The following is a 12,227-nucleotide window of genomic DNA, read 5'->3' as shown; positions in this document are numbered from 1 at the left end:
TCTGTCAATCAACTCTCTTTACAAAGCATGCAAGTGATTCTAAGCTGTTAGCGAATGCATGATGCCAGCGTAAGAAGACAAACCAATCCAACAACGGTTTCTTTCCAAAATCAGTTTATTACCAGTTTGTTCCAACTTACAAGTCCTTCATGTTTTGAATAATAAGGTAAAAAATAAGAACATAAAATCTGGGTCTTCGGCATCGATGCGCAAGCAAAGATTCGTGGTAGGCCGAGAAAATGATGATCTCCGCACATTAAAAAATGATATGACAAGCAATTTGTGAAAAAAGACAACTGTTTTGCTGTCATCATGTATTTCTAAAGCACGCCAAGCGCATACACACTCTCACATTCTCACACACGTACAAAAGAGCAGGGAGCACGAATACAGTCAGCGCAGGAATTACAGTGCAAAGGCTGACAGCACATTGGACAAAAAAAAAATAATACTGTAGCATTTTTCAACCTGATCTCTGTCAGTCTCATCTGTAGCATATGGCCAGTTAAACATGGACAATAAGCTTGATATGTTTCCCTGTAAGTCCCGGCACAGAAAACTAGGGATGCAAGATTTTGGAAAGCTTTAAAAGATTAAAATATCAAACATCATTAATCTCATTTTTGTGAAATTAATCATGGCTTATTGAATTTAAAGATCCTAAAATTTGACCCTAAAAAGATTTAACTTGAAAGCAGCGCATTTTGTTATTTTTTAATCCTATATGAGCTTACAAATGAGTTTTTTGTACAATTTTACAAATTGGTTTGTAGTTTTCATCACAAACGTCCAGTGAGAGCAACAGCGGCTGCACGATCCAACCAATGAATGGAAATATTTTTCCAGTTCTCTCATGAGCTCTGCCCAGTGTAATCTACTGAAAGCATCTTCTGGCGCTCTAATGTCACTAATATTAAACAGCATTAGTATTGTGTAATACTTAGGACTCAAGAAAATTAACAGCAATACTGTAACTGTAAAGAACTTATTTTTAGATGTACATTTTATATCAAGAGAGCCATCAAAGGAACTTTCACTTCAAAAGCTGTCAACAAGAGGGCTATAGCCATGGAGTCAAAGCAACAGCACACAAGCAGCTGGACATCAGGTTGAAACAAAGGACTGCTTGAAAGGTGGAACTTGGAAAATGTGTTAGTGCACGGCATTAAAAAAGGTGTTTATAATATATTGCATTAGCTTTGACACCTCTTCTTTATTGTTCTCCAAAACAGAACAGTTAGGTGACGCCAGGCTACAGTGCTAAAATGTCTGCATTTTACTCATTTGTAAACCTACAGAAACAAATCACCGTTATCTCCAAAATGATATCCTTACAGGAGAAGAATAAACCTGCTTCCCTTTTAATGTAAGTCAATGGAAACTGGACTTTTTTTGCAAGTAAATTTCGGCCATATTTTTTGGTCTATTCATCATGAAATTTGCACAAGGGCAACAAGCATTTCCAAATTATGTAAAAAATTGACAAACGCCAAAAAATAGACACAAGGTTTCGTTCGGACAGCAGTGAGATATGTCTCTGTAATGCTGATGTAGGTAGATGTACAAGTTTTCACACACTGCTATTGGCACATATGTACTTAAAAATATGGGATACTGACATCGGTCCACAATTCTCAAATCAGCATATCCCTACGGAAAACCTGTTGACTCAACACAAATTTACAATAAAAGACAACAGGTAGTTGCTGAAGCTCCAGGATCTCCTGAAGCGCCTACTCACCAATACCTACACCAATCTGGCATAACACTATGACCACCTCCTTCAGCACTGCTGTGTCAGGTCCACTCAGACTAGCTCGGCACACACTAACACACCACCACCACCACCACATTAGTGTCACTGCAGTGCTAAGAATGATCCACCACCCAAATAGTACCTGCTCTGTGAAGATCCATGGGGGGGTCCAGACCACTGAAGAGCAGGGTAAAAGGGGGCTAACTACAGTCTGTAATTGTAGAACTACAAAGTGCGCCTATACAGTAAGTGGAACTGATAAAAGGACAATGAGTAGAAACAAGGAGGCGGTCATAATGTTATGCCATGATCTGTGTATTTTGTGTTTTTAATCAACAAGTTTTCTGTTATTTCCAAAAACACAGGGAAATAGCTGTTTGTGGTGATCGACATGGTGCTACAGACACATCGCTGACGATCCAATTGAAAAATGCTGGAGTATTTAAATACACATAATCTATCTCTCTTTCTCGCACACATTCCCGCACATACACAAACATGCAAGCATGCTGTCAGCCTAGACCACGTTTATCTGAACAACACTTAAATGGCATGCTGAAAGTATTGGTCTCTAAAAAAGTGGCTGAATGTGCAACAGTGCCTGCTTCATATTGCTACGAACGTTTATTCCACAGAACCGCAATCTGAAATCTTCCGTGACACACGGACCAACCAAACACAAAACAAGTGATATGGACATTAGCTGAATTTCAACTAACAGTGATCCTTCCATTCAACTGTTCATTCACAAATGGCTAGCCCTCACAATAACACATGTACACATACGCACTCATTCAAGGTCCAGCATCAACCAGAGCAAACCCTGAGTCAGTCAGTCCATGGAACACGCTCACTGTCTTGCTGTGTGATACACATATGTGTGCATGTTTGTGTGTATGGTCCCTCACTGATTGGTCCATCATGATGCCCCTTGTTCCCAGAGCTTTCTTACTTTATCTCAACAACCACACAGTCCAGCACACACGTATGAATACACACGCAAACTGATCGTCCAGTCTTTCCATTCAAAAACACTGATCGTGACCACTTATTGATGAATCTTGGGTGGTGTTGGTGAACACAGGCTGATGTAAAATGAGCTGACAATGGACGGAGCACTTTTCCAGATACAGCCAAAGACAGATCATCCAGTTCTATGTGACAAACCCCCAAACCCCCCACTTAGTCACGCTTCCCTTTATATCCTCTTCTGTGCTGTTGGCTGCTGTTGCCGCTGTGCAGCCAGTAAATTTGCACTGGCTATCAAGAATAGATGGTGATGACCTCACTTCCCCCGCCTCTGACCAACAGGACACGCTCCAGGCCCTCCGTTAGGACCTCCAAAAATTCCATATCTGCGTTTGAGTCAAGGTTAATCATAAATGTCAAACACACAGACCTACAGATCTACACACATTGGTGTGTATGCCTCGAATGCCTCTTCTCAATTAAAACCACTGAAATATTTATCACTTGCATCACTTGCAGGAATACAAAGCAAATGATAAGTTATTTTGAAAATGTGGATCCTCAACTTTGGCTGATACAATGGTCGTATTGATGAGTAGAGATGTTTGCAGGTTTCTGGTGTCCTTGTGAAGAACGGAAATCAATCCTTCGCATTTTAACATGTTTTTTTTTTTTTAAAGTCTTAATGGAATGGAAAACAGTCAAAACTGCCTGCTTGAATCTCTGACAGAATGTAAATCAAATGTTAATATTAATCATAATGTAAATAAGTAACTACATAATAACGTTTAAATAAAACACCAAGAGGACTTTTATACAACTTCTTGTCTTTTTGTCATGCACTAGATAATAAGGCAAAGAGAGGGTATCAAACAAAAATGAGTTTCAGTAATTAATAAACTGAAATGTGTCATTATCATGTGACACAGTCAAGACTGAAATGAGACAAACTGCACAGCAAAACACAAACTGGGCTGGAGAAACATGGATATTCTATTCTGCTTCAAGAACTAGAAAAGCATTTTACTCTATCAGTTCTGTGGCTGACCTTCAAACGATACAGGACTTATACTCATGTACAGTCACGGAATCCAAACAAGATTGAAAATATCAGAAGACCTCTGATATAACTCAGGGGTTCGATCAGAAGGCTGAGGATAGTTTCCCCTCTTACAGCACCAGAACATCCATGCACTTAATCGTGTCCACCGAGCTCCTGAGTCGCTGCTGATAGGGAAGTTTGCTAGAAGGGAAGGATAAAGGATAAAAGAAAGGATACAGTTTTCATCTCCTTCAGGGTTCTTGGGCGGTCCTGGCATGTTGAGCAGGACCAGCCGAGCATCATGGGACTTGTTTACAATGACCTCATTGAGTTTGACCGCTGTGTGCATGCGCCGCACATTGGAATGATCCCTGCAAGAGCATATGCAGATTAGTTACGCACAACATCTTGTTTATTTTTTTTTACCTAGTTATGTTTTTAAACAAAAAGTGTAAAACATATCTCCAAAGGAAGGGTACTTTACAATGTAAAGGGTAACAGAAATTTTCAAATTTGAAAAAGTGAAAAATGAGATTCAAGGTTTTCTTCCAGCAACAGTGATATATACATATACAGTACTGTGCGAAAGTCTTAGGCACCCAAGACACATTTTCAAAATCTATTTATATGTGTAGTATGTGTTTATTTGCTGAGAAAAGTGTTACTATTTGAATAAACAAAATTTATAGAATATTAAGTAATAATGATAATATATAATGACAATAAAAATAATATATATATATATATATATATATATATATATATATATATATAAACACCTCTCCTCAAGTATTATATGTAGTTAAAAAGCAACTCTTGGTTTGACGAACCAGTGCTTCATTAAATCGTTCTCGTGATGTAACTGATGATATTAACAAGTCTCTGTGGCGGCTGTGAAGGTGTCAAGAAAAAATATTGACCCAAGAAATTCTTGTTACTTTTTATTGTTTTTATGTTTATTTGCATTATGAATAGGACTTTATTCTAATGTATACTGTGATAAACTCACTGCTGAGGTAAATTGTTTACAAATTTGCTTAGATGCCTAAAACGTTCACACAGTACTGTATATATACACACACAGTATCTCACAAAAGTACACCCCTCATGTTTCTGCAAATATTTTATAATATCTTTTCATAGGACGACACTATATAAATGAAGCTTGGATATAACTTAGTGTGCAGTTTGTTTAGCAGTACAGATTTCCTGTCCTCTGAAAAGAACTCAACACACAGACATTAATGTCTAAACAGCTTGTCATCTTGGAGGTGTGTTTGGGGTCATTACTGTGTTGGAAAACTGCCATTCAGCACAGTTTCCGAAGGGAGGGGATCATGCTCTGCTTCAGAATGTCACAGTTCATGTTGGAATTCAAGTTTCCCTCAATGAACTGCAGCTCCACAGTGCTGGCAGCACTCATGCAGCCATGATACTACCACCACCATGCTTGACTGTAGGCAAGAGACAGTTGTCTTTGTACTCCTCAACAGGGCACCAAAAAACATGCTGGACACCATCTGAGCCAAACAAGTTTATCTTGGTCTCGTCCACAGGACATGGTTCCAGCAAACCCTGTTCTTCAAACCCCTTGGCTACAGTGCTATAGCTCAGTTTCAGGGTGTTAGCAATCTTCTTATAGCCTAGGCAATCTTTGTAGAGAGCAACAATTCTATTTCTCACATCCTCAGAGAGTTCTTTGCCATGAGGTTCCATGCTGAATATCCAGTGGCCAGTATGAGAGAATTGTACCCAACACACCAAATTTAACAGCCCTGCTCCCCTTTCACACCTGGAACCTTGTCACTCTAACGAGTCACATGACACCAGGGAGGGAAAACGACACCATTGGGTACAATTTGTACATGTTCACTATGAGGTGTACTCACTTATGTTGCCAGCTATTTAGACATTAATGGCTGTGCGTTGAGTTATTTTCAGAGGACAGTAAATCTGTACTGCTACAAAAGCTCTACACTGACTACTTTAAAGTTATATCCAAGCTTCATTTCTATAGTATTGTCCTATGAAAAAATATAATAAAATATTTGCAGAAATGTGAGGGGTGTACTCACTTTTGTGAGATACTAACTATATATACACACACACACACACACACACACACACACACACACACATATATGCATGCATGCACGCACACACATACCCACACACAAACCATATATGCCACATATGTCCCTGAGCCCTGACTCACGGCCGGATGCTGAGCATGTCTCTGAAACCCTCAGGGGTGCTGCAGCCAGACGGTATGTGTGCTTGTGCTCGGAGCTCAAGGGCCTTGTCTTTAGTCCAGGTCATATGGACACGGCGGTGTTCTGCAGCACTAGTCACTTTATCAACCCCACCCACCCCATCCGTGTCATCATCATCATCGGAGCCGATGCTGGTCAAGCGCAGCATGGAGTTCCTGTCCTTCACCAGCTGAGCCTGCAAGAGGGTAATTTATGCATGGACAGACACACAAAGTCAACTGGTTAACATCAGGGAAGCTCAACTTTCTTTCACACCTTTACTTTTGTTCTTCATATAGTTTTATGTATGGATAGGCAAACAAACACACACACACACACACACACCATTCCAACCCAAGCAAGTTCTCTCTCACTCTTTCCTATTCCTGTCACTATTGTACCACTTCCTTTCTCTCTTCACTCTCTTTCTATGGTATTTCTGGGATGGCTGTTGATTGTTATTATCTTCACACTGGGACACAATAACACCTAAAATAAGTACACATTAAGGCCGTCATGACTACATGATTAAAAATGGTTACTCAAAAAATTAATCAAAGAAAATTTACATTCTCAATGACTCAGCTTAGTGGTTAGTTTCAATTTGATTGCTAAACAGGGTATCTGCAAATATAAAGCTGGATTTAACAGATTATCCACAAGGGGGTGCTACTAGCAATCAAGTCAATTTTGTGTTACTGAAAAAGAAAAATTCCACAGTGGTAGTAACAAACATCTCACATACCTTAAATAAAATTGAACGTTTGTTATAAATCGTGTGAATATGAAGTAAAAGTGCATAAGAAGAAAAAGGTTTTGTTTAACTAGGTCTAGTGTGAACAGCTCAGCAGACAGCTAACCAACCTTTCTACTGTAAAAGTGAAGAATACAAAGTAAAAACTATGCAATCTGAATGTTTGTTAGAAGCTTCAAATGCTTCATATGTATGTGTTTAAGTACAGCTTGCTTAAAGTAGTATTAAACCCCATGTGGGAAATAAATGTACACCACCATTAGCTTGGCATTAACAGTGAGATTCCCTAAAGAAGCAACTAGATGTGCCTAGCAGAAATAAGTATTTTTGTATAAAACAGCTACGAATGACATCTTAGAACCTTTGAAAAGCTATGTACTATGTCATTTAATTAAGCCCAGTTTTATCATTTGAAAGGACACCTTGATTAATCATTAGAATAATCACTAAATTACCAATATAATTGACCCAGACAGCCCTAGTATACATACTAACTACTTGCAAAGACACATACACACTCACACAGTTAAAAAAGAGGAAAAAGCTACTACTGCAAGAATTAACTATTTAACTATTAAGTAACTATTTAACAACTGCAGAAATGAAGAACTTACATCATCAAAACTCCACCGAACACGCTTAAGACAGAGCTCATATTAAAAAAAAAGTTAAGTCAAACACAGCAAAACACAGCAAACATAACACTCAGTGCAATAAAACAAGACTAACTCTAACACACACACACACACGTACACAAACATACCTCTTTCTCCCGGTCAGATTTGGAGAGACGCATCTGCCGTAGCATCTGTGACCGCTGTTCCATCATCAGGGTTCTTTCATATGTATATGCACTGATATCACTGTCATGCTGAAAAACAAGGACAGAAATTAATACGCAGTTGCACTTAAAATGATTCAAAGTGCAAAGCAGCTGAGTAATAACAATGAACTTTCATGAAAATGTATCAACCATGGCTTTAATAAAGTCAAAGTAGGTTTATTGCCACATGTTCAAGCAATTTTGAGAACATAAAGTTGAGTTTTCTGTAAACAGTTCAAATGAAAATTGATTCTCTCCAAATGTCCAGGTGCAAATTATTCAACCCCACAAAGTAGGAACTACAGGCCAAAACCTTCGTAACAACAAAAAAAAACACAAGAACATGTAATTTTATTAATGAACCATAATATATTTATAATTATAGACCCAAGTGGCTTATTTTTCAAAGTAGGAAAAATATACCATACTACATAAATATGTAGAAAGTAACGCAGATATAAAGGCAGAAAAAAATTACATTGGCACTGTAGTACTAACTGCTTTGTACTCTTTATGTACTGGCAGTTGTTTCCTTCGCCAAAACATCTGGCGTCAGCAAAAAGACCAGGAGGGGTCCACCTTCATCAGAAGGCTGTCCCTGATTGGTCACAAATTTGGCCCTGGCTGAAGGGCTGTCGAAGAGCTGTTTATGATGTAAAAATGCCCAATTTAACTAGCCTTGGAGCAGGTTAAGCATGCAAGTTGTCATGATGATGTAGGCTGGTAAAAAAAAGTGATCCACCATTGTGAGACAGAAAATCTAGGGTTAGATTGAACTAAGTTAGAAATTAGCTGAATAAGAAATAAATCCTTCATCAGGAAACAAGCCCTGAAGTGCTGTTGAACCTGAGACTAACAAACATCAATAAAAATGTTTTGTTGTTTTAGTTGTTGACAAATTGACTTAACTGCAATTTTTAAACTTTAAAAACATTTTTGCTTGCTTCCATGTTTTTGCCAGTGACCAAGAGCAATTATACATGCATACCATCTCTACCACTTCCACTTCAGCTTCTATGCGCAGGTGATAGAGGAAGGTGGTCAGATCTTTCTTCATCTGAATCGAGTTATCCTCCATCTGAGCCACTGTGAAGATACGCATCCCACACTTCCGCCAAACCTAAAACACAAATACAATTTATTAATGCATTTTGTATTCTTAAAAATACATGTATTAGCTATTTAAGCTTTCAGAAGGAATCAGTTAAGATTCTAAGCCCATAACAATTTCTCTTTCTCTCACTTTGTGTTGGCGCAGAAGAAAAGGCAGGAGCATTAGCATGCCTCCATCGTGTACAATCCACCACACGTCAATGTAGCCGTCTGTGCAGGGCTCGCTATTGGTGGGGAACAGGGAGATATTTTTGGGCACCAGCAGAGCGAGGTGAGCCGCAGTGGTCACACGCACCGTGTCTGTAAAACAGAAAGATAAGGTTACATATACACAAAATCAAATAAAAAAACGTTGGCATGTCATAGTATGTTACATACTGCTTTGGACAACTCTACATATTCTCAAAACCGTGTACTGTCTGTGCCCCATTCTGTATTTATTGTAAGTCTTTCATATTTATTGCACTGTTTTGTCTTCACTGTGTATAATGTACTGTTTTGCACTTGTGTTCCCGTGTTGGTCCTGGAAGACTGCTGTTAATTGCATACAGCTAAAATGACAATAAATCCACTTGAACTTGAATGCCATCTGCAAACAGGGGGTGCAGTTGTTTCACTCGCTCACAGCTAAAATATCTCCACAAGATGGTGCACACCAGTGGCTTTTGTTGCTTCATAAGAGTGGTTCTTCACAACATGACACTGTGTGCCCAGTTTAAGTTACGTAAGCATGCACCAAACATGTTTTGGAGTAAACAAAAAGTTTCGTAAATTAGATCTTTCACTCAACTACTATGATTGCAACTGTCTCCCAATATGCCATACTCCCATATTCCCCAGCTAACTGCCCCTGTTCTTTCTCCCCTCTCCCTCACTTACTAATGAATGTCTTCCAGCTCTGTGGGTCTTCGCTCTGTCTCCAGGCATGTGGCCAGCCCATCACCACCGTGTTGGGCCGCATGCCTCCCAGGCCACTTGACTGGATCATGTGACTGATGCCTTCACGAGGCTTTTGGGCCACAATACACTGCACAAAGCCTTTTACACGCTCCTTCTCCATCAGGTGCTTCAGTGTCTGAGTGAGAGAAGAGGAAAGAGTCACAAGTATTAAAAAAAGCGTTTTAGGGGCAAGAGATGGTAAACCACGGAGATCAAAAAGATTATACGCCAAGGAGGTTCTCTATTTGCCATACAATTACTAAATAACGCAATATAAAACAATAAGTAATAATCCCACAACTGCAGAAAACCAGACTTTGTCGAGTGATCTGATGAACACGTTCACATGCACCTGGGTAATCAGAGTCTGCATGAATCAGACAATAACTGGATATCTGCTTTCCACCCAGCAAATAAAGAAGAATATGAATATGAAACATAAACGTCAGGTAAACCTCGAGTCACTTTACATAAAAATATAAACATCCATCATCTAGAACATATAAAATCTTAATTTTGTGAAGCATGGGTGCTGTTAGTTAGTGCTGTTAGTTAGTTGGTTAGTGTAGTGGGTAACACCTCTGCCTTTTACACTGTAGACTGGGGTTCAATCCCCACCTGGGCAAACACCCTACACTATACCAATAAGAGTCCTTGGGCAAGACTCCTAACACCGCCTTGGCCTATCTATGTAAAATGATCAAATTGTCGCTCTGGATAAGAGCGTCAGCCAAATGCCGTAAATGCTGTTAAACGCTGCTTGCTTATTTCTAGGAGCGATTTCTGTACATGTGCAGAAGAAATCTGAATAAGAGTTTACATAGAAACAGAAATCTGATTACTGAGCTAAAATCCATCTCTCTTTATCGGATTTCTAGACCTTAATCCAATCTAAGAAATCAGCGTTTGCTGTTCACATGACAATTGAATAATCGGATACCTGCAGCAGTGGCATTTCTGTCATATAAAGCCTGGTGGGACACAATAAACTGTTGTTTAAAAAAAGAGACACCACTGAACTGCAGATTATGATTATGACTGGATTATTAAACAGACTCAGTGATTAGACACTAATATAGAGAACAAATATTGTATTAATACAGACAAGGGCCCATTTGTGAATGTGGTTCCACACTTTAGTTCCTCATTATCTTAACTACACAACATACTACACTAGTACTGAATAATAATTCTACATAAAGTAAGTACAATAGAACTAAACAAATTGGAAGTTAAATGATCAAAGACTTATTTGATATTTGATACTGAGATTAATTCCTATTAAATTCAACTTTATTTTCGATGGTGATCACTTTTCATTAACCACGTTCATACATCATATTGATCGAGAACCTCTGGAAGTAAAACATGAACCAAGGACAGATGGACGGACAGATGGACAAACAGAAACAAAGACAGACCTGCTCAGCAGCGAGGGACTCTCCATAGCTGTGGAGAAAGTTCCCAGAGATGACAGTGCCCACAATTGTTAACCCTTTCCCTGCCTTCAGCTGAGAGGCAAACGTCAGCAGACGTGGAGATTTGACGTGAGCGTCCTCGTCCAGCTTCAGCAAGACAAGCACTTGAGGCCTACACAAATGCAAGGGAGAGTGAGTGAGTGCAGGCCTGAGCAATAAAACGATAAACATAGTCATGAAACAAACTTTTTTGAGGGTCATAATGAACATTTGGGATACTCAGATGAAATTATTTCACCACTCAGTCAGTATTTACAGCATAGCTGTTTCTACAGAACACTAGGTGGCGATGTGCTTTTACATTTACATTTATGGCATTTGGCTGACGCTCTTATCCAGAGCGGTTCTCATAACATTTGCGTAAAAGACTTTTTTTGAAATACAAGACTGTATATTTTACTTATGAAACTAATAACTACACACATTACACGCAGTTTTCTTAAGCGTGCATTCACTCCAGCTTCTGCCTACAATGCTGTCAACGGAGCCAATAAGCACCTGGCTCTGAAAACTGACATGGCCTACATCCCTGCATTAAACCGAACAAGCCTATTTACGTGCAACAGAACAAACCACTGTAAGAGCTAGCTAGGGACCTATTTTCAGTGTTAAAATTACTGAAAATGAAAAAGGCCATCTGCGGCCTTTGCAGTATGAAACTGGTTCAGTTTTCTCAAATCAACTACTTTCTGTTTTAATCAAGGATAAAAATACTATTCGCACAAAACTGAGCATTAGAAATCATTAGGATCACACATCGTTAGGACCACAATATAAATAAGTGAATAAGTGGTGAATAAGGGTTTTTGAATTTGCTTTTAGTCAGATTATGTAGTATTCTGTATAAACACAGTATTTGTATCCCGTATTTTGCATCCTTTCATATTTTTGTACAACAACATTCTCTCAATACAAAACCCAGCTATGCCTTACGCAAATGCAACATACATACAAAGGGAATCTCTCCAGTGGTGATGATGAAATAATCTCTCTAAAGCGCTTGTAGTTTTTTCAAAACGTCTTCATTCTTTAAACCAGAACATCTTCCTCTGGTGACTACTTTGGCATGGCTCTGGGAGGCAAGCAGGTATGTTTACAGTA

General features: G+C 38.9%; 1 protein-coding gene across 3 annotated transcripts in view; it reads right to left on the bottom strand.

Moving 5' to 3' along the window:
- Window positions 1-2,361: 2,361 nt before the first annotated feature.
- The window catches only part of LOC108412090 (solute carrier family 12 member 6), a 31,661-nt gene continuing 21,795 nt past the window's right edge, over window positions 2,362-12,227 (bottom strand). For 2 of the 3 annotated variants that reach the window (XM_017683974.2, XM_017683975.2), the window contains exons 18-26: window positions 11,070-11,238; window positions 9,589-9,784; window positions 8,840-9,009; window positions 8,585-8,716; window positions 7,537-7,644; window positions 7,388-7,411; window positions 5,983-6,215; window positions 4,005-4,138; window positions 2,362-3,111 (exon numbers count right to left, since the gene is read on the bottom strand). In XM_017683974.2, the coding sequence (XP_017539463.1) occupies window positions 3,020-3,111; window positions 4,005-4,138; window positions 5,983-6,215; window positions 7,388-7,411; window positions 7,537-7,644; window positions 8,585-8,716; window positions 8,840-9,009; window positions 9,589-9,784; window positions 11,070-11,238 (1,258 nt within the window). In that variant the 3' untranslated portion in view covers window positions 2,362-3,019. The remainder of the gene's footprint in view (window positions 3,112-4,004; window positions 4,139-5,982; window positions 6,216-7,387; window positions 7,412-7,536; window positions 7,645-8,584; window positions 8,717-8,839; window positions 9,010-9,588; window positions 9,785-11,069; window positions 11,239-12,227) is intronic. The other variant, XM_017683977.2, reaches the window with a different exon arrangement.

Source organism: Pygocentrus nattereri, chromosome 22, assembly GCF_015220715.1.
Source record: "Pygocentrus nattereri isolate fPygNat1 chromosome 22, fPygNat1.pri, whole genome shotgun sequence".
In the NCBI taxonomy this organism is placed as follows: Eukaryota; Metazoa; Chordata; class Actinopteri; order Characiformes; family Serrasalmidae; genus Pygocentrus; species Pygocentrus nattereri.
The sequence above is the reverse complement of the archived record's forward strand: the minus strand, read 5'-3'. Positions and strand labels throughout refer to the sequence as shown.